The 19,816-nt window shown below is 39.5% G+C and overlaps 2 protein-coding genes across 7 annotated transcripts in view; both read right to left on the bottom strand.

Moving 5' to 3' along the window:
- The window catches only part of med12 (mediator complex subunit 12), a 33,304-nt gene extending 29,520 nt beyond the window's left edge, over positions 1–3,784 (bottom strand). For 2 of the 3 annotated variants that reach the window (XM_031302816.2, XM_031302817.2), the window contains exons 1-3: positions 3,599–3,784; positions 1,769–1,873; positions 1,470–1,661 (exon numbers count right to left, since the gene is read on the bottom strand). In XM_031302816.2, coding sequence (XP_031158676.2) covers positions 1,470–1,661; positions 1,769–1,873; positions 3,599–3,700 — 399 coding nt within the window. In that variant the 5' untranslated portion in view covers positions 3,701–3,784. The remainder of the gene's footprint in view (positions 1–1,469; positions 1,662–1,768; positions 1,874–3,598) is intronic. The other variant, XM_031302818.2, reaches the window with a different exon arrangement.
- A 1,788-nt stretch (positions 3,785–5,572) lies between these two features.
- The window catches only part of wu:fb13g09 (multidrug resistance-associated protein 5), a 45,962-nt gene continuing 31,718 nt past the window's right edge, over positions 5,573–19,816 (bottom strand). For 2 of the 4 annotated variants that reach the window (XM_036001442.1, XM_031303343.2), the window contains 20 exons: positions 19,381–19,731; positions 18,726–18,797; positions 18,428–18,552; positions 18,261–18,333; positions 17,885–18,088; positions 17,593–17,718; positions 17,172–17,283; positions 16,879–17,063; positions 16,344–16,490; positions 15,222–15,351; positions 14,687–14,840; positions 11,919–12,047; positions 11,541–11,727; positions 10,471–10,560; positions 9,840–10,032; positions 9,559–9,718; positions 8,480–8,558; positions 8,248–8,361; positions 7,680–7,844; positions 5,573–6,826 (listed from right to left, as the gene is read on the bottom strand). In XM_036001442.1, the coding sequence (XP_035857335.1) occupies positions 6,734–6,826; positions 7,680–7,844; positions 8,248–8,361; positions 8,480–8,558; positions 9,559–9,718; positions 9,840–10,032; positions 10,471–10,560; positions 11,541–11,727; positions 11,919–12,047; positions 14,687–14,840; positions 15,222–15,351; positions 16,344–16,490; positions 16,879–17,063; positions 17,172–17,283; positions 17,593–17,718; positions 17,885–18,088; positions 18,261–18,333; positions 18,428–18,552; positions 18,726–18,797; positions 19,381–19,731 (2,889 nt within the window). In that variant the 3' untranslated portion in view covers positions 5,573–6,733. Of the gene's footprint in view, positions 6,827–7,679; positions 7,845–8,171; positions 8,362–8,479; positions 8,559–9,558; positions 9,719–9,839; positions 10,033–10,470; positions 10,561–11,540; positions 11,728–11,918; positions 12,048–14,686; positions 14,841–15,221; positions 15,352–16,343; positions 16,491–16,878; positions 17,064–17,171; positions 17,284–17,592; positions 17,719–17,884; positions 18,089–18,260; positions 18,334–18,427; positions 18,553–18,725; positions 18,798–19,380; positions 19,732–19,816 lie in introns of those variants that run through there. The other 2 variants (XM_036001445.1, XR_004897412.1) reach the window with 2 other exon arrangements.

The raw sequence follows: 19,816 nt of genomic DNA, 5'->3' as shown, positions 1-19,816 counted from the left end.
GTGATGCGTCAAAGTCATTAATAAACACAGTTAGAAAACATTGTTCATTGTAGTAGACAAAACAATGGAGTATGTATGTACCAATGCAAGCAGGAATACACATACATAAACTACAGTGTAATTGTAAAAGACAAAGGGCTTTTACACATTTATAAATAGAACGCTCATCTTCGATTTAACCTGATGTATTTAAAATTCAAGACCTATTTGCTGCCACTTGTAAGAGCACCCCAAGAGGAACCAATTTGTTATTAGAGAATAAAAAAGCACCTCACCAGACAATCTATAAATAATAGATTTCCAAGTTTAAAAAAATTAACACACAGCAATAAAACCTGTTTCCCCTAACAAACAATGGCATTCATTGTGTTTTGGATCAATAAACCCAAACAAGACAAACAACAGCTGTGTTTAAAACAGAAGCATCAGTTGGGTTGTTTTAACAAGGAAATAAAAAACACTGCATTTACTTACCTTTTCTAAACCGTTCTTGTTTAGTGATGTTCAATTGAATTGTCCAAGAGCGTTCTGCACTGTTTGGGGACTGTTTTATCACCATGGCCACTCGCTCTCTTCTTGGCTTTTACAGAACTGACACGTAAATTTCTCTGAGCGGTGATATACACATCAGTTAGCTACAATACTTCTGCCCAGGTGGTCCTGGCAGTAAACAGCTATCGGACCTTGCCAGACAACAATAAGTAAAGCTAAATTTGTAAGCTGATGACGCAAAACATGCACTGATATATCTGCATTCTATGAGTATCGGGCAATATCAGCTTTCAAAAAAACGTGAAGTACATAGCAACGTTAGCGGCCCTGTGAGGCTGTATTAATGCTCATTACACGTTGAAAAGCTACTTTCCTCAGTCTGAGATGTACTTTGTCAGGCTCAACTGTATGTAGCTTAGCCTTGTAACATTAGCAGGATAGCATGGTAGCATTTGGAATGGTAACATGCTAACACTTAGCTGTGAATTCAACATGCTAACGTTCAACACAATGTTAACGTTCACATTATTATAGAATAAATCTTATTTTGACAGCCACTTAATTACCTCATGACAGACAAAACCAAACATCTTATTTTCTTTAGTATTTATATCGTATCAGTATTGGTAATCAATCATACAGCTGAAGGCTAGGATTGATTTTACTTTAACAAACCAAATGCTTGGAATGGGGAATCCATTTCCTTTCTTGTGGACATGGGTGAAAAATGTTTTGGTCAGCCTAAAAATCAATCCTTTCCAACTGTAAATAGTGGAAATCAGCAGGAAAAAAAAACATGCACAAGACTGATGTCAAAAGAATCACACTGATTAAACGGCTAACCCAAGCACAGTGCAGCGGGTGAAGCCAATGTAGTACAAAGTAGATGTCTTCTCCAGCCATTATACTGCCAGTTAAACCAACATAAAGAAAACATCATGTATAGACTCTTTTAGAGACTCTCGGCAGGGTCTTACCTTTTTAGCAAGCTGTGTCAGAGGTTTAGTCCCCGCTAAATCCGTGAACCAATTATTGATGGAGCTCTGTGACCTTGCTGTGACAAGCCAGAAATTATCCTTCTGGTTGACCTGCGGCTTACGTTTCCCTGTGTCTGGAAACGTGTTGTAACGCAGCTTCTCTGCAATGATGCTGCTAAAGTTTGAACTGATCTGTAAAGCATTGAGGGAAACATGTGTGATTGCCAAATCAATCACACAAAAATACAACAAGTAGCATACAGGGTAGAACCTGAGCTAAAGTGCCAAGAGTCATTTACCTTCGCAGGGTTGAAGTTGACATTTTTGGCACTGCCATGTTCATCACCAGACACAGCTGGTTGGTTATTGAATCCTTGTTTCACATTCAGTGCAGTCAACTCATCCTGAAACAAACATTTTACAGTGCAAATGTATAGATAATTAAAAGCATTCATGCAAAGTTGCTAGTGTCAATCTAAATATCTCATATTTTCTGATCCCAAACCAGCTAGTGGTATTTTCAGAAAATCAGCATCTGGGCTTATTTGGGTTTGCTGACACCAGGAAAATAAATTAACATAATTGTTGATGCTATTTGTTGATTTTGTTTGGATATACTAAATTGTAATTATATAACTGATTATTGGTCAGACTGTAGAGCTAAAGCTATGCTTTTTGTTGGTTGTTGGCACATGTCCCTATACATGTTCATAGCAACAATAATGACAAGGGGGGATACAGTTTAAAAAACGTAACTAAAGAAGCAGTGATGACTATTTTGCCACAGTTTTGCTAAAAGTGACTATTTTTTGTACTCCTAATTTAATTTAATCTGTTTTTTGTTAATGATCAATGCATTGGTTTTTATTGATAGTGATACATGTTTTAATGTCAATTTTATGTTCATTAAGAAAAAAAATACAATGTTTTATGATAATATAGAGGCGTGGTTTCCTTCATAGGCTGTGTACCTGTGTTGCTTTCATTATTTATTACTATTAGTATATAATATGTATTACTATTACCTGGGTCACATAACAGTGATATAATCAAAAGAGGTATCATTCAAAACTTTAATTTGTTTGAAAAAGTAATAAATAAATATTTTTTAAATTTGACTGTAAGAGACAATTATATTGTTAATCGCAAGTATTTATTAGATATTTTGCAGTAGCAATTATACCCCAGAGGTAAAGCAGTCAGTTTTCCATCTACAGAGTGTACTCTCCAGACTCTTAACTGTAACTAGTAACACAGTAACTAGGCTACACGGTACATTTACACACATACTGGACTATTATCCCTGACCATTGCGGATGTTATATATACACTGTGAACTTTTGCACATCCAGATTATTATTTTTTACACCTTGCACAAAACCGTACAGCCTTAAAACAGTTATATTGTATATAGGTGTTACAGTGTCTTACATATTTTTAATTGTAATATTTTAAGTTTATATATTTATGTGCTTAGCTGTTGGGGTACTTTGCACTATTGTTTTTTCTCCATTTTCATGTGTATTGTATGCACACACACACCATGGCAAATTCCACGCATGTTATTTTGGTAATTAATCTCATTCTGATTGTGGTACACCAATAGATCATCCTAGGTTAATAATAGATCAGGATCTAACAGCACTACCCAGCTAGGCCAAAGTCCAATCTTAAAACTTAAATCTTAATTTATCTTAAATGAATGTAACGTTATAGCTTGCAGGTCTTGAAGATTAGCTGTGCAGGTTTAGCTAATGTTAACTCGTTGGATCAAAACATCAAGCGAACAAACAATTACCAGCCCCGCACAATCTAAAACGCAAACGCATTTTGTTTTTCCATCACAAAGCCAACGTCAAATATTGGTTGCAGTTTATATCAAAGCTAGCTCATCCACAAGCCGATGAGCTAGCTAGCTTAGCAAACTCTGGTGTCTAACGAACCGGTTGTTTTGCAAGTAAGCTGACAACTAGGTGCTGTTCATTGTTATTGCTAGGCCCAAATCGTCTAACGTTAGAGGGCTTGCTAAACAGGCTAGCTTATGTGAGCTTGAACAGCTTCTTGGCTTAAAATTTTCTTCCACAAAACATTATTCCTGGACTTTCAGTTTGCACATCGTAAAATCTGACCTCTTTCTGCTTTGGATCTTGTGGATAAACGTCCGGAGGGCCGAGTCGGGGCCGCTTTAAAGGCCGGTGTTCGTAACTTAGGATCCCGAAAGCAGCCATCATCCAGCGGCATCACAGCCAGAGCTTTCCTCCTCCCCAGCAGCCTGCCTAACCGAGCTACAACAACGAAACACACTTCCGGTGAGGCTTCATCCCCGAATTTCAAAATAAAGGTAATGAAGAAAACATAACGCACTTGCTTTTTGAGTTGTAATGATTTCTGTAACACAACATTTTGTAGACATTAATTAATACATGATGTAATGTTTACAAAAAATGTGCTCCTGTAACATTGAATTGCATCCAGCTTTCAACTAAATTATATATCATACAATCGTAAACATCAACAATATAGCCTACTCTGGATATATAAGCAACCTGTTATAATAATACTAATTATAATATAATTCTTATTCCAGCACCATTTGCACTTTTGTTACTGTTTACAATCCTCATAGAGCATGTGTGTGTACGTATATGTGTATGCATAAGTATGTGTATATGTAGGTTATACATACACTTTTTATATACAAACTTTCATCTGTACATTTAGTCTCAGTAGCTTTAATATTTAGGTATGGTGCCTATTCCTAAATTAATGTGTTTAATTAAAATACCATACAGCAAAAGGTGTTTTAGCAAAGGAAAACTGTAGACATTTGTGTTAAAGAGAGTGGAAGGAACCGAGGCTTAACTGGTTTCCAGCGTTTTTCCCAGGAAAGAATAAACAGATGTCTCCAATCTGTAATGTCTTCTTGTAATTGTTATTCTTATTTGTTCAAACTCAGAGAAAGACAGGTAGAATGACAAAGAAGCAGCAAAAAACTATTAACATTGTGTATTCTCACAAACAAACCAACACATGCATACTGTACACGCACACATCCTTGAACATACAGTATAGAAAGCAGGTATCTGCAAGTAGATACGATTATGTCTTGTTGTGTAGCATGTGAGATCAAGGAGGCAGGGGCGATTCTAGGATCAGAGCTTTAGGGGGGCTCAGCCCCTAATGAGAATGTGACACGGATACAGTGCCTTGCAAAAGTGTTAACCCCCCTGCTAAATCAGTAATTTCACTGGATAACAATGAATATATGTATTTATTATTATAACAGAGGATAAATGCAAAATATTGAACTATTTGAAAAAACTATGAAAGTCCCTTTATGGACTACCAGAATCAAATGAAATAATAATAAATAAATCAAAATTTCCTTGACTGTGTTACAGGTGCATAGCATTGGTGACAGCGACACAGGATATTAAACCTGTTTCTTTGAACCTGTAATTGTTTGCCCTCTGTCACTAACAGACAAGTTCGCAAACTCTCACTTCAAGCACTAAAATTGATTTTTTTTTTTATTATAAAAAAAATATTAATTTGTTTTTAATTATTATAATTGTCAAGGGGGCTGAGATGAGCCCCCTTAAAAAAGGTCTTAAATCGCCACTGCAAGGAGGTAAACCCTGGACAAGGAATACAAAGGCTTTGAGCTGCTGACTGTAATATTAATCAGTAGGGGGCCTGAGTAGGATAAGTATTGACTGAGGTCCTGTTGTTTGTTTATCTCTCTCTCACACACATACAGTGTAACTCTGTGTTGTGTAGTCCTTGAAGTTTTGTTATTAAATAAATAAATATAGTATTCCCTTCCTTTCACTCATGTGCAGCTTCAAGAATTCCAACAATTTTCCTACCTTGTTAACAGCTGACCAATTTCCACACAGTGACAGTGATCATAATGAGCTAGCACATTGTCAGCTGTGGAACAAGTGTGTGTGCAGCTCCTTACTGTACGTGTCTTAAGCCACAAAAGGCTTTATACTATTTTTTTTAACATATGCAGTAGTACATTTTCGAGACCTGTACTGTCTTTGATGTGTACAGAGTTCCCCTTTAATATGTACAATAGCTAAGACTGGACATCAGCATATTAAATATATTTTTGTATTTATTCATTGAAAAACAAGTACCTTAATAACAAAAGTCAAACATTTAAAATAAAGATTACAATCTCAAGTGTACAAAGGCAATCCTGAAAATGTATCAATGCAATAGAAATATATTGCACTCTTCATGATTGTTCAGCACAAACTTGATTATAAGGCAGAAGTTTACAATCCCCAACTTTTGCAAAAACACATTTGAAGACACATCTTATGCTGATCAGTTTCAGCTTTGTTGCACATTACATACTGTACCATGGTTTAAAACCTAATTGCAACTGCATAACGTACTTTGCTCAACACCAGAATTACCTTGCGGGTAAAAAAAAGATAAAAATACATTACCATCTGTATAAAATGTGCAGATTTTAAACTCCAGCATTTGGATTTAGAGGAAACTTCGGCTCATTCAAGAACACGGTACTTGCATGCAGTTTGCAAAAAAGCATACTTACATGGCTAACTCCATTATACAGTATGATCTGAAAATGTTTACAGCTCTAGGCACATATTGCATCTGCAATGATTCACTGAAATGACTGCATTATAACATCAAACTAGATGCATATAACATAAAAAGAAAATCATTGAAATATTTTAGCATGTTCTGGAAAGTGCATAATGAAAATAGATTAATAGGTGATTTTTTTAAGGTATACTGTAAGGTATACTGTATTGAATAATCATACATAAAAGTAATACATTCTTAACAGTAAATTCCTGCACTCTGAGGTCTTAGTTATGGAAATAAAATTACTAAAACTAATTTGTAGTCTCACTGATCAGCTGGCCTCAAGAGAAAAAAGAAGCCCCACATGTCCACATCAGTTATAAAGTGCTATTGTCAGAGTCAATGCTCTGTTTCAGTACCAAATAACTCAGCAAAGAGCAGGAGTCTGTTATGTCTCCCTTTGCATAGTGAGATTTGATGTGTCCTTCACAAATGTGGTCCCTGGGTCTTTGGTTTGGAAATAAACAGACATTGCTACAAGGATCAGCCATCACAATAGCCCCTGTATTTTTTAACACATCACTTTCACACTAAGGCAGGACTGAGTCCATTGTGTTTTTTTTGTGCACTTCAGGTATTCCACTGAATATTTTGAGGCGTCAGCGCTCACATCCAAAGTTCAGCTCCACAGTCTTTTATCTACTTTGGTTTTCTGATGCTTCTATCAGGGCTCTAAATCTTGAGTTTTCATCTGCCAGCAAGGCAGCGGGACTGTCAAACTCCAAAATCTATGAGAATGAAAAGAATAAAACAGTGATCAGTACCAGCAATCAGAGGTTCAACTTAATCCTTCCATTAACTTTGTAGAGATAACAAAAATCAGAAGAATATTGCAACCCAAGTTATTTAAAGCGTATGAAAAGAATTTTAATGTCTGAAAAATACTGACCTCAGGCAGCTTTGTTACGCTTTGGTGATTGACACAAGTTTCTGTAACTAATGCTAATGGATCTCTTAAAGGAACTTTACACTGAAATGTTGACGCTGTTGATGTGACTCAAACTATTAGACATTTTTTCTGCTGTATTGGATATCTTATACAACAGTCAGACAAGATCGGAGATGATATACAACAAATGAAAAGTTTGATTCAAAAGCTGTCATGGCTACATAGTTAACACCATAGCATATTAAGCTGCGCACCATTGAGGACAACCTAATAATAACAAAATAATTCAACTTCATTAATGTCTGTGGAGAACCTGCCTTTTTTCTGGCACCCGGAATGAGAAAGGTTTCACGGTCACAAATTAAGGGTTATTCACACCATGAATCTTGTCAATCCCGATGCATCCATCATGTTTTCCTCTAAACTCTACACACGGATGGATCCTTTGATAGAGAGGTAAGGCCCAGATACACACTGAAGCTCGTAATCATTTGTGTGCATTCCATGTTCACTACTTGCATCAAATGTCAGCTTGAACACAAGACCATCTAAGTAAAATATCCAATCCATCACCTCAAAGGGAGCAATTCACACAGTTAATCAGGGGTCTTTCAACTTGGGAATGAGTTTCAACCAAGGGGCCGTATGGTGCAATCATGCAATCAGTCATGTGGCCTTTACTGTATACACACCTGGCCGTTGTCCAGAACCATGACCCTGCTGCAGCTCATCACTGTGTTGAGACGATGGGCAATGATGAGGGTGGTGCAGCTGCCAAACGCAGAACGAATGGTCTTCTGGATGAGGCAATCTGTCTCATTGTCGATGGCTGCTGTTGCCTCGTCCAATATAAGAATCTAAAAAAAAAAAAAAACAGCAAATAGTTACAGAGATAACAACAAAGAAGTTGAGACAGAAACAACAAACCGGAGATTACATTAAAGACATGGTAATGGTGCCTGTGTTTGCTGTATAAATGTAGCATTATATAATAGTATTAACACAAAATTAGAAAAAACATCACATACTGTATGCTGCTTGTGCAGAATTCATGCTGAGATGCAGTTCTGATGCGTACCACTAGATGACAGTGTTATCTCATGCAGGGAAACATGCACATTGACAATTCTACGATATTGGGAGGTTGTGTTTTCTTTTTAATAAAACTGAGGAGAATCTCTTACTTGAGCTGGTATCCTTATCCATGTCAAACAATGTTCCACATGTAAATGTGAACTAGCAGTATTATACAATCAGCACCTTGCTGTTGCGCAGCAGAGCTCTGGCCACACAGAGTAGCTGTCGTTCTCCCACTGAGAAGTTCTCTCCATTCTCTGTCACCTCTGAGTGGAGCGAATGAGGCAGCTGGCTGATCTGAAGAAAGCCAAAGGGGTGTGCAGAGGTTTAAGGATGAATGTTGGGGGCTTATTCTATTCAAGTAATGCATCATTTGGCATAATGTGTTAAGGTGTTGAACCATCTTGTCACTTACCATCTCTTTTATATGTGTCTTCTCAAGAGCTTCCCATATCTGGGAGTCAGAGTGTTGATCCCACGGGTCTAAATTGGTCCTAGTGGGAAAAAAGACATATTTGTGATTTTCATTAATTGGATTAAACATTATGCCAATTTCATATTAAGAGAAGAGGTATAATATAGTAAACTGCATATACTACACTCCTTCCCCTCAGCTGACAAAAGTCAATTTTCATTTGAGGCGGAGGTAATCAGCATCCATAAAGCAACTGTTTGCTCTTTTTTAAATAAAATGAATGCTGATGTTTTGGTTTTTGAAACAGTCTTGCCTGTCAAATTTAGCGTATCTGTTCTTTCACTTCTTACTGCCTTGCACCATTTTTGTTTCTGTTATGATGTCCTTCTGGTGCGGCTTTACATTCACACTGATAGACACAGAGTCTATATAATATTTGGCACCAGAATTAAACATCTTTAGAAAACCATTTCAAGGCAAGTAGGGGGATATAGGTATGTGTTTAAACGTACCACGTATCACAGATACAGATGTGCAATTATGCTCAGTTTTTATGTAAAAAAACATATATTGGAGCTTTAAACAGGCAGGTTGACTAAAGGCACTTCACTGTTGAGTATCCATTTTATGGGAAGGAAGTGTTATACATATGTAAAGACTGCTGACCCAGTTTGACCACATTGTTGCACCACTAGACACTGGGGGATTTTCCATTAGAGCAGTGGTTAAATGGTTGAGGGCTATTTGTTTCTCATTCATTCCCTCTGCTCAGTTTTTTTTTTTTTACATTTTGTAAAGCTGGAACAATGCATAAGTTACAAAGCTTGGTAAGTAATTATCGGTAACACTTTGCTTGAAGTTTTCTACATAAGACAGTCATGACACATGGACCCTAACCATAACCACAACCATAACCATAACTTGTCATGACAAAACCGAATGACACTTACTAAAAAAGCGTTATGTCATAAACGTTTATGACTTGTTTATAATGTTTTATGACACGTTCATGACAGTGTCACGTCACTCTTATGCAGAAAACTTCAAATAAAGTGTATCCTAATTATCATTCGGAATACCTGACTGTCCCGATGAAGAGCACCGGCTCTTGAGGAATGATGGCTAGCTTGCTCCGCAGGTCATCCAGACCAATCTGTGCAATATTGGTTCCGTCAATGATAATCAAGCCTCCAGTCAGCTCCACAAGTCTGAACATAGCTACACCCAGAGAGGACTTTCCTGCAAACATGTACAGAAAAGATACTGCATGAAGAAATGTGTGTATTCGTTAAAAAAAAAAAAGATGTGAAAACAAGGTGAAAATGCTGCTGGCTGGGGAACAGAAATGGGTCACTTGTACCTGAACCTGTGCGCCCAACAATGCCGATGGACTCTTCAGGCAGAATGGTGAAGGACAGATTTTTAAGCACAAGTGGCAGATCATCACGATAACGCATCTCCACATCCTGGAAGGTGATGTTTCCTTGCTGAGGCCAAGAGGGGGCAGGAGCATCTGCCTTAGGACTTTGACGGGGTGCTTCACTCTCTAGAGACTGAAATAAGGAGCGGAGATGGTATCTGGTATAAATCTCTAAATCTCTGTGGAGGTGCAAGCCCCCTGACTGATTCGTAGTGATTTTCTCTCTATGAGCTTTTCTTTGAAAAGAAAAGAAAAAGTTGAGTTGATATTCGTATCTTTGCAGTTTGATGGCTGTTGTGTGAAACAAGCCCTGTCATGTGAGCTGGAGTGTGTTAAGACCTCACACTGGGTTTCTATCTGCTTCGTGCTGTGTTTATCACACATACACAACCATACGCACACAAAAAACACAAACACGTCTGGACGTGCCAACTGCCCATACATTAAGCTGCTGGGCTGGTCTGCGTTTGATGGGGGGATTCTAGAAAGCGTCCAAGTCTATTTGATCATGTACAATGTGCCTGAGTGCCACATAATCCACCTTCCTCACTGTGTTAATCAATGCTCTTACCTTTATATAATGATTGATCCTCTCAACTGATGTAAACCGAGCTTCAGTCTCTGTGAGCAGCCGTGTGGTAAACTGTAACAAGCCGGTCAGCTGGAGGTAAAAGAAAAGCAGAGAGAGGTGGAAGGTTAACACTGTTGCAACAATTACTATGAAACACGTGGTATTTACCATGTGCTGCTCCCCTTAAATGAATGAACAGTAAAACAATCAAAAGAATTACAGCCAAATAAACAGATTGGCTGATATGGCTGCTTGACAATTCTCTGCCATGGCTGTCATGACTTACATGCCTTAGTTACATACACTAAATCACTGAGCATTTAAAAAATAACAATAAGGGCGCCCGGATAGCTCAGTTGGTAGAGCGGGCGCCCATATATAGAGGTTTACTCCTCGACGCAGCGGACCTGGGTTCGACTCCAACCTGTGGCCCTTTGCTGCATGTCATTCCCCCTCTCTCTCCCCTTTCATTTCTTCAGCTGTCCTGTCAATAAAGGCCTAAAATGGCCAAAAAATAATAATAATAAAACCATAGATTGGACACATAATATATTCTAAGACAGGCTTTACAGTACTTTCATGCATCCCCCTCCAAAAAGAAAATGAGGGAGGCTAAATATGTAAATAACATGATGTTTTTTTTAAAGTGAGACTACAGTGTGTAACTTCTGCTGAACAACAGCCACTTTTGAATGCTAAACAAATGGTATTCTAAGTTAATGTTTAGCTAAATGCTGTAATACTATAAAGGGCACTTTTATAGCAGCTGTATAAAACAAAAGGGGCTTTACTTTGCCACATTTCTTCTTTTTTAGGGCTTTTTATTGCCTATTTTTATTAGAGCAGCTGTAGAATGACAGGAAAGGGGTGAGAGAGAGAGCGGGGATGACATGCAGCAAAGGCCTGCCGGTCAGATTCAAACCTGAGCCACTGCCAAGGAAAGCGTATGCTTTACCGGGTGAGCGTCACATTTATAATCCTGTCTGCAGCCTCAGACTACCCTCTTTTCAACCTTTCAGGACTACTTGGGCTGCCAGTGTCTGTGTTACTACATGTGTTTTTTTACAAACCTGCACTGCGTACGATATGGCGAGGCCTGCATAGGCTGGAGGTATCTGATTGTGCATGAAGACAATGCAAAGGGCTACACCAGTGATAAGAAAGATGCTGACGAGGTCCAGGCGGACAGCCAGCCAACGCATTGCGCAGCTGAAGAGGTAGTTGGAGGCCTGGCTGTTGTCGAGTAATTCCTGATATCTGGAAAAAGAGAGATAAACCCATATCAACCAGAGAAAAAGCAAGAATAACTCCATCCTGCCATGCTTGCAGAGAGGAAGATTTCTGGTATAAGGTTTGGTGTATTTACTAACTGAGGAGTAAACTGAAAAACTACGAGAGATTAAATAAGTTTAATGATCTCCATCTCTGACAGGCATCATTAAACTCACCTTTGGAGGAAGTCGTGCCCTCTTCCATAGGCGTGGATTGTGGAGAGTCCCTGAAGACTGCTAGTGATGTGAGAGGTGAGTGGGGATTGGCTGAGGTTCTCCAGGTGCTTCAGCTCGCGAATCAAAACCCTGGAAATAGAGAAAGATAATCTTTTACATTTAACTTCCTACTAAAGGAATTTATTTAATAATATCACTATTTTGTAAATATGTGATTAGAAATTATTAAATACCGATGTTTGCAAAATGTTAATATCTTTTGGACCTCTAACTGTTTTTCTAGTGTCTATAACCTGATTCATATTTTGATGATTGAAAGGTATACGGTCTTAAATTATTTATTCTTATTTACAGGCAGACATAAATTGACTCCAGATATTCATTTCAATTAAAGTTTTTTTTTGTAACCCTAAATGGTTGTGGAAAAAAAATCCCAATCAGGCAAGTTAACAGCACTGCAGAACTGGAAAGCCTCCACTTAGGTTTGCCTCATTTGAATGAAAATGGTAGGGTATTGTGCGCAAATACGCTCCGGCATGTGAGGAGCAAATCTTTTATATAAATACATTAAATTGGAAAACCCAATGAGCAACACTTTACTCCTACTATAAGCCACAGCAAGCCCTGTAAAATTCAGTTTGACATGTGATGTACAAACCTTTGTGAAGGTAATTTGGGTCTGATTTTAAGATCTAAAGTTTCACATTTTGGTCAAACTGATATTGCTGCCTTCAACCACCTATTTATTAAGTAAGATACTGGAAAGAGCACAGACATTACACCTGTATAAGGGAGGCACCACTAAAGAATGAAGGAATGGAAAATGCATCCGCTCTAATGATGCAGTTGTGTGGCAGACAGGTAATGATGACACGGAGGAGAGAGAGCGGGATATGGTCACCTGTTTTCCTGACAGAGCTCCGGTCGCTTCCCGCTATGTGATGCATGTGCAATATTGTAAGCACCATCTCACACAGACGGCCATACAATTGGCAGCCAGAGAAACACCAGACTCGACGAAGTAGTGTGAACGAGAGAGGTTTATTGACTGAAGGAGAGAGGGGGGTGTCTTTCTACTTTTAGACACCAGGATAGAATGGATGGTGCATGTGAATTACAAATCTCCTATGAATCATTTGGTTTTCTCATAAAAGCCCAGAAGAGAGGGGGAAATAACATGACACTTCCTCGCTTGGAGGATGTGATCCAGACAAACATGTTTATGCCCTGGGCTATTTCATTTCAGAATTCAATAAAAGCTGCTTTAGAAGTGGGTAATTTCAATGGGAGATCCAGTTTGATGTAACATCTATACATATCCTGGGATGCCGTGACTTTGTAAGATATAGTATTTCATTATTTTAAAGTGTTGCCAAGGGTGATCTCTTCCTCTTGGTTCTTGTGTGCTTAATAGTCTATCAAAGTTCAACATTAATTCCACTTGCATTGCCTACAAGTGACTCTTAAAAGATAAATGAAGACATTTTATAACTAAATTGATCCCTCAGGAGACAAACTGGTATCAGATCTGATTAAAGAAGTCAAGAATTACAGTTTATGTGCAGGCAAGATAATAAGTGGTTCATATCTGCACAAGGGAAGAGGACGCTGTGTGTGATTTGGGAGCAGGTTTCCCCCAAAAACTTGCTTTGCCACACAAATATCATACATTTAAATTGTCATTACTTATGATGGAAAGCTACAAATGTACTGTTTGTATGTATAATAACATTAGACACATAGAATTTGCTTTTGTACTTTCTGGCTTTACACCAGCACAACAATAACAGTGAGAATCGCGTTGTTCTTGATCTCTTAGATATAGGAAAGATACTGTGGTTATTTCCCAAGATACCAGCGAGCTGTTGTTCCCCACAGTGAATCCACCTTTATCGCACAATTGCTGCAAAACTGTAAATAATGACTAAAGCAGAGTCATCAGATAATTCAGGGCGCTCCTGCAACATTTGCTGCAACAGAAGCTGTGAAAAATGTAATCAATGACCAATAACACTCCCATACTTGCAGATAAAGATTATCATTGCACCTCTTCCACTGTTATTTACCTTCAGTAACCTCCAATAAAAGTTACTGATTAGAATAGGTATGAATCACCTAATTCATAATTATTATGGGTTGTGCTGCCATGTATGCTGTTGCTTGTACAAGACAATATACAAAGCTAATCACATTCACCACATGCTCCAAGCCCCTTTTAACAGGCAGCATTGTTTGTTCATGAGACTTGTTTTAATTTAACATTTAATCAAATGTCTCTTTGTAAAGTAAATAATGGACACTCACAGTGCTAAAATCAAACCAAATAACCCCTTTACAGCAGAAGCTGTCAGAAGAAACAATAAACCCACTGTAGACTACAAGATGCATCTAGCAGCTTAAGACATAGATATGTGTCTCAGGACTTGGCGGAGAACTAAAAATGACTCCAAACAAATGCAAATGTCGCTCTGTGTCTGCTGGCAATTGTTTGCTTACACATCCGCCCTATTAACTTCATGAGCCAGTGTGTTACGTGTCAGCTCATTTGGATGTTTTTCTGCCCCTAGTGGACAAAAATCAACAAAGGCAGCTTTAAGTCACTAGTTGCCACTTAAAGTAACTTTGAACACTTGTTGCTTATTAATCACCTGTAGCCGGTAACACTGCTCAGATGGCTCTGAGGGAGATGAAGTGTAATGTGTAGTCTGTTTGAATCTCAGGCTCAATGCCAATAGCAATGATAATAACAGGAGTAATGAAAGTCTGACCTGCAGATACAGTTGACAATGTAGAGGAAGGCTCCCAGTGGCAAGATGCAGATCAGGAACCAGGGGAAGACGAGTCCCATCATCCCGAAGCAAAACAGCACCAGGGTCATGTTCTGCAGCAGCATCTCAGCTTGCATGGTGAGACGTACATCAACTTTGGAGAGGAGACATATTGTAAATGAAACACACTGTGTGGTGTTGGATCCATCTTTATATGTGAAGAAAACCTTCTCTTTGTGTCCCCCTAAGTGTCGTTTAGTGTTTTGTGTTCCCCAAAGAGAGAAAGAGACACATAGGAGTATACAAAAATATTATACGTACTGTAGAAACAAAACCAACCATCCAAAAAAACAGCAACCCACGAAATCAACATGCAAAGACACCAGTAAAGTAGATAACAGAAAGCCACGTGAAGCAAAATACTCCATGTGCAACCACACTGTGTCTTGGCAGTACACTTTGTCAACCAGGGCGACTTCACTGACTGAGAGCTCTCTTGGGGGAAGGTTCACAGTCAGGACAAATCAAGTCTCACCCTCATCCATGTCTCTGGAGAAGCGGGTCAGGATACGACCCAGAGGTGTTGTATCAAAAAAGTGCATGGGGCTGAGGAGGAGCCGGGAGAACAGCTTGTCGTGGAGCACGGAGGCAGCCTTTATCGTACACTGTCAACACAAACAACAGTCGTGGTTGAACATGAGACGTGACATGAAAACAAACAACTTTAAGAAACATACGGAAAGAATCACGGCTTGGATAAACAGACGGTTGGAATCATCTGTCAATGTGCTCAGCCTCAAACACAAAAACACACAATGGATAAATATAGTGGCACTCATATTTTGCCTGTACAGTTGAAATTGGTACTTCACCATATGCTAAGCATGTGCACTGTGGTGGGTAGTTATTTTTTTCCTCGCACAAGGCAAGCTGTCAAATTTTCATTTATAATGAGTTTCTGGGAGGCATGACATAAAGGTCATGACCTAATGAGCAAGAGACATTTCACCAATAGGACAGAAATTACATGTGGCAGCAGAGAACAAATTAATTCTATTAATGGAATATTCAACACTCCCAAAGATCTCATCACAGCTAGGGGTAAAGAAAGATTAGCCATCTTTGAAAAATTAGCAATTTCAAGTGGCACATTAACGTGGGGACCTAACCTCTGCAATGCAGTGTCAGGATGGGTTAGCTTGAAAAAGAGGCACACCCGAAGGGGCACTGACACACACACACACACACACACACACACACACACACACACACACATCCTTCCTTTCGCTCTTGCACAAACACACACACACACACACACACACACACACACACACACACACACACACACACACCGACACACAGACACACACACACACACACACACACACACAGTCGTTGTAAAGCTGTAAGACATGGCAGTAGCGGACAGATAAATGGATTTGGCCTACTGGCATTTTCAATTGTACCACTGGAAACATGAGAGCATGAAAAAATGACAATAAAGACAATTAGGGAGGAGCACTGCTTAACTGTAAAACACTGATATAATGTATCAACTTTTAATATTCCTTTTCAACACCACTATGTTTCAAAGTTCATCAGTGATTGATTAGACAAAGCATGTGACAGAAGAAGGGGAATCTCTGAGGAAGCTTACCTTCACAAACACCAGCCCTCTTATTGTCTTCAGCAGCAAAGCAGCTCCCATGGAAACAACGTAAACAGTTGAATAGTACTGAATGTGAGGGTTGAGTCTCATGCTGTTGCTCGCCATCGTTTCATTCACCAAGATTATTGATGTGTTCTGCAACAAATTACCAAAAGTGAGAAAAAAAAAAAATAAAATTTCTCCCCATGTAGGAATTTTGCCTCTAATGAAACTGAGAAAAGCATACTTTGGAATAAAAAAAGTACATGAAAATCAGTCAGTTCAATGATGTTTACCATTTCAAGCACATTTCTCAATAGCAGCCAACGCCTGCTTTGCTGCACATCTGTTTCTTCACTGCTCGTGCTTGTTTTTAATTAAGTTTACCATAGTGCCGTTACTTTTTTAATCATGCACATTCAGATTAATGCTCAGTCTGCTGCCACAACTCACTGAAGCATAGTAGTTATCTTTCTTTTGGGAGCTAAATACACACTAAAAAGAGGCGTCTATTATAGTAAAGCAGAATCGTCTCCAAACTCACCCCTTTGCCCTGCTTGATCCAGTAGCTCAGCCACCAGTTACTGAAAGCTATGCTGCCTGTGGTGGAGAGGAAGAGGAAGATGTTGATGATGAAGATGATTGGACCGCCTGCTGCTTTGATGTAGGCACCATATACAGACCAGGCGACTGCACCAGAGCCCTTCTCCTCAGCTTTCATCAGTCGTTCTGAATAAAAGATGCAAGAAAGAAGTTACATGTTAACCATTCTCAAGGAAAATAAGCGTTTAGCATTTATTCTACACGTGGAGCATGAGAAGTGGCAGGGTCTCTCACCTCCTTTCTTGCTTTCCACCTTTGGTCCGACCTTGGCAACATCAACAGCACTGTCAGCCTTTTCTGCACCTGCCCTCCGCTGTTTGTTTTTTAAATTCTCTTTCACCAGATTCTAGGAGACAAAAAGGTAAGGTAAGAAAGTGAGCTTTCAAACATGACAGAAATCACAGCAGCTGTAACAACAACACACTGCAAGTTATTTAAACAGAGATATCAGTGACAGAGTCTTTAGCAGCTCACTAGTAAATCAATGCATGAATAAATAATGAAAAGCCATGTATGCATTAACATTTCCAGATATTGGGCCTGCCTTTCTGGGTTTATGAATTATTCAGCTAATGTTCAATGTTTTTGTGTAGTCGGGGTAAAGATGCCTTACTCAAAAGAACTGGCTTGGTGCCTCATGTGCCCCTGGCCTTACCTCCTGTAGTGTGCTGTTGAATAGGCTGGCATAGTCACGCTCTTTACCCATTAGCTGAGCATGGGTGCCATGCTCGGCAATCTGCCCGTCCTTCATCAGAATAATGTTGTCACACTCAGACAGATACTAGAAAAGAAAAAGAAAAACAGAGGAAAACTTTAATCTGTTAATATTTACACAATGCTGAAACTACAAAATGTACGTACATATACGTTCGTTTGTATGCTTTGGGAAAAATACACATTTTGAATGAAAATTTGGTATCGCTAGAAATTTTCAGACAGTCCCTTACCTGCAGCTGGTGGGTTACAAAGAGCACCGTCTTGCCTTTGGCGACACCCCTGATAGCTTTATGGAAGACGTGGTTACCCACACGAGCATCAACAGCGCTGAGAGGGTCATCCAGGAGAAGTATGGGCCGCTCACTGTAGAGGGCACGTGCCAGGCTCACTCTCTGACGCTGCCCTCCACTCAGGTTGGCACCTCTCTCTCCAATCTAGAAAGAGAAAGTAAAAAAACAAAGCTCCATAAAAAAAACCTCTCCTCTAGTTGTGGTTGCACTAAATTGCAAACAGTCACATACAGTTACATACAGTAAAACTGCTGCACACGTAATTTCAGCATAGCCTAAGAGTAAAGAAGAAAAAATCATCAACTTCAACAGATACCTCAGTCATATCTCCATATGGAAGCTCTGCAAGGTCTGGGAGAAGGCAGCAGGCTTCCAGGACAGCATTATATCTGATAAGGAAAGATGTTGAATTAGGGATACTGCAAGTTTCAACCTTTATTGCGTTTGTTCTTCATAACATCGTGATCCTGTAGCTCATCTTACTTTTCTAAGTCATACTCGTTTCCAAACAAGATATTCTCCTTCAGTGACTCATTGAGGATCCAGGCTTGTTGTGGAACGTAAGCGAAGCCACCACTGACAGCTACATTACCCTCTAACAGGGTCATCTGCAACACAAAACCAGACGGCTGGAAGTAGAGAAAACCCTTGAAAAATTCCTTTTCAAATTGTGGGTCGTTGTGTGGCATGGGGTGAAAATAAAAGTTTCAGAAAGACCATTGTTGTTGTTGTTATTGATGTCTATGCTGTTTAAAGGGAAAACTAAATTCAACAATCTTACCTGTCCCAGTAGAGCAGACAGAAGGGAGCTTTTTCCACTACCGACACCTCCACAGATCCCAACCAGTGAACCCTAGAAAAGGGATAAAAACAGTGGCATTGTGGGAATTACATGAAGCAGGCAAAGGTTTGTTCAATGCCTTAAGCGTGATTTATGCTTCTGCGTAAAATCTACGCTGTGGCTACGTACGTAGGTACACGACCCTACGCCGTAGCTTGACGTGTACCTCTCGAAATATGTAACAACACGAGGAGACGCATGTCTTTTGGCCGTGGCTTGGTAGTGTTGCATTTCCCCGACTTATTTCCTGGTTCTCCTTCTCCATAAACAACATGCAATCAAGGAGAGGGTTAACTTTTCCTGCTATAGATTTCCCACCATGGTCAGAAAGCACAGGGGAGACACTTTGTTTCTCTCACTGTGACTCTAGAGTCGGTACTCGCTCCGAAGATAATCACCATCACTCTCTCACTTTCCCTCGCTCTACCACACACTCACCACACACACACACACACACATGCCGGCTAGACGCACACACCAACGCACAAGTATAAACTTCAGGCCACTTACGTAGGCTACGGCGAAAGCTCTGCATGGAGCCGCCGCAGAACCATAAATTACGCTTCAATCCACTTAATGTATTTGTTTGTGTTACCGTCTTAATGCGTTGGTCAATGCGGTGCAGGGTCTTGTGTAGTGGAGGTCGCATGCTTTGAGTGGAGGAGATGGTACTTTGTTGACTCTCCTGCTCCATATTTGTGAGGAGACTTTGTGCGTTGGGACCTTCCTTGTTTACTTTGCCGTCCTCTGTGGAAATGTCCAGGCTGAGCTTCTCCCTGCGCAGCACGCGCATCATTCCTCTTCGCTTCTTGGGACGTGGGTTAGGTTTTGCAGGTGGAGAGCGTGCCTTTTCCCAAGCCAGTGTTGCATCCTGAAATTCCACTGCATTGCTAGGATCCTCCATTTTGACCAAGACAACCTCTCTGTCATCAATCATAAAGAGCCTCTGTGGAGACAGACACAGTGGGTTAATTTATGCAACATTTGATTTTAACCACACAATTATTTTTTTAAATGTAAAGACAACTGAC

Source organism: Sander lucioperca, chromosome 1 (assembly GCF_008315115.2).
Source record: "Sander lucioperca isolate FBNREF2018 chromosome 1, SLUC_FBN_1.2, whole genome shotgun sequence".
NCBI classification, from domain to species: Eukaryota; Metazoa; Chordata; class Actinopteri; order Perciformes; family Percidae; genus Sander; species Sander lucioperca.
Note: the sequence above shows the minus strand (reverse complement) of the source record. Positions and strands in the feature narration are given on the sequence as shown.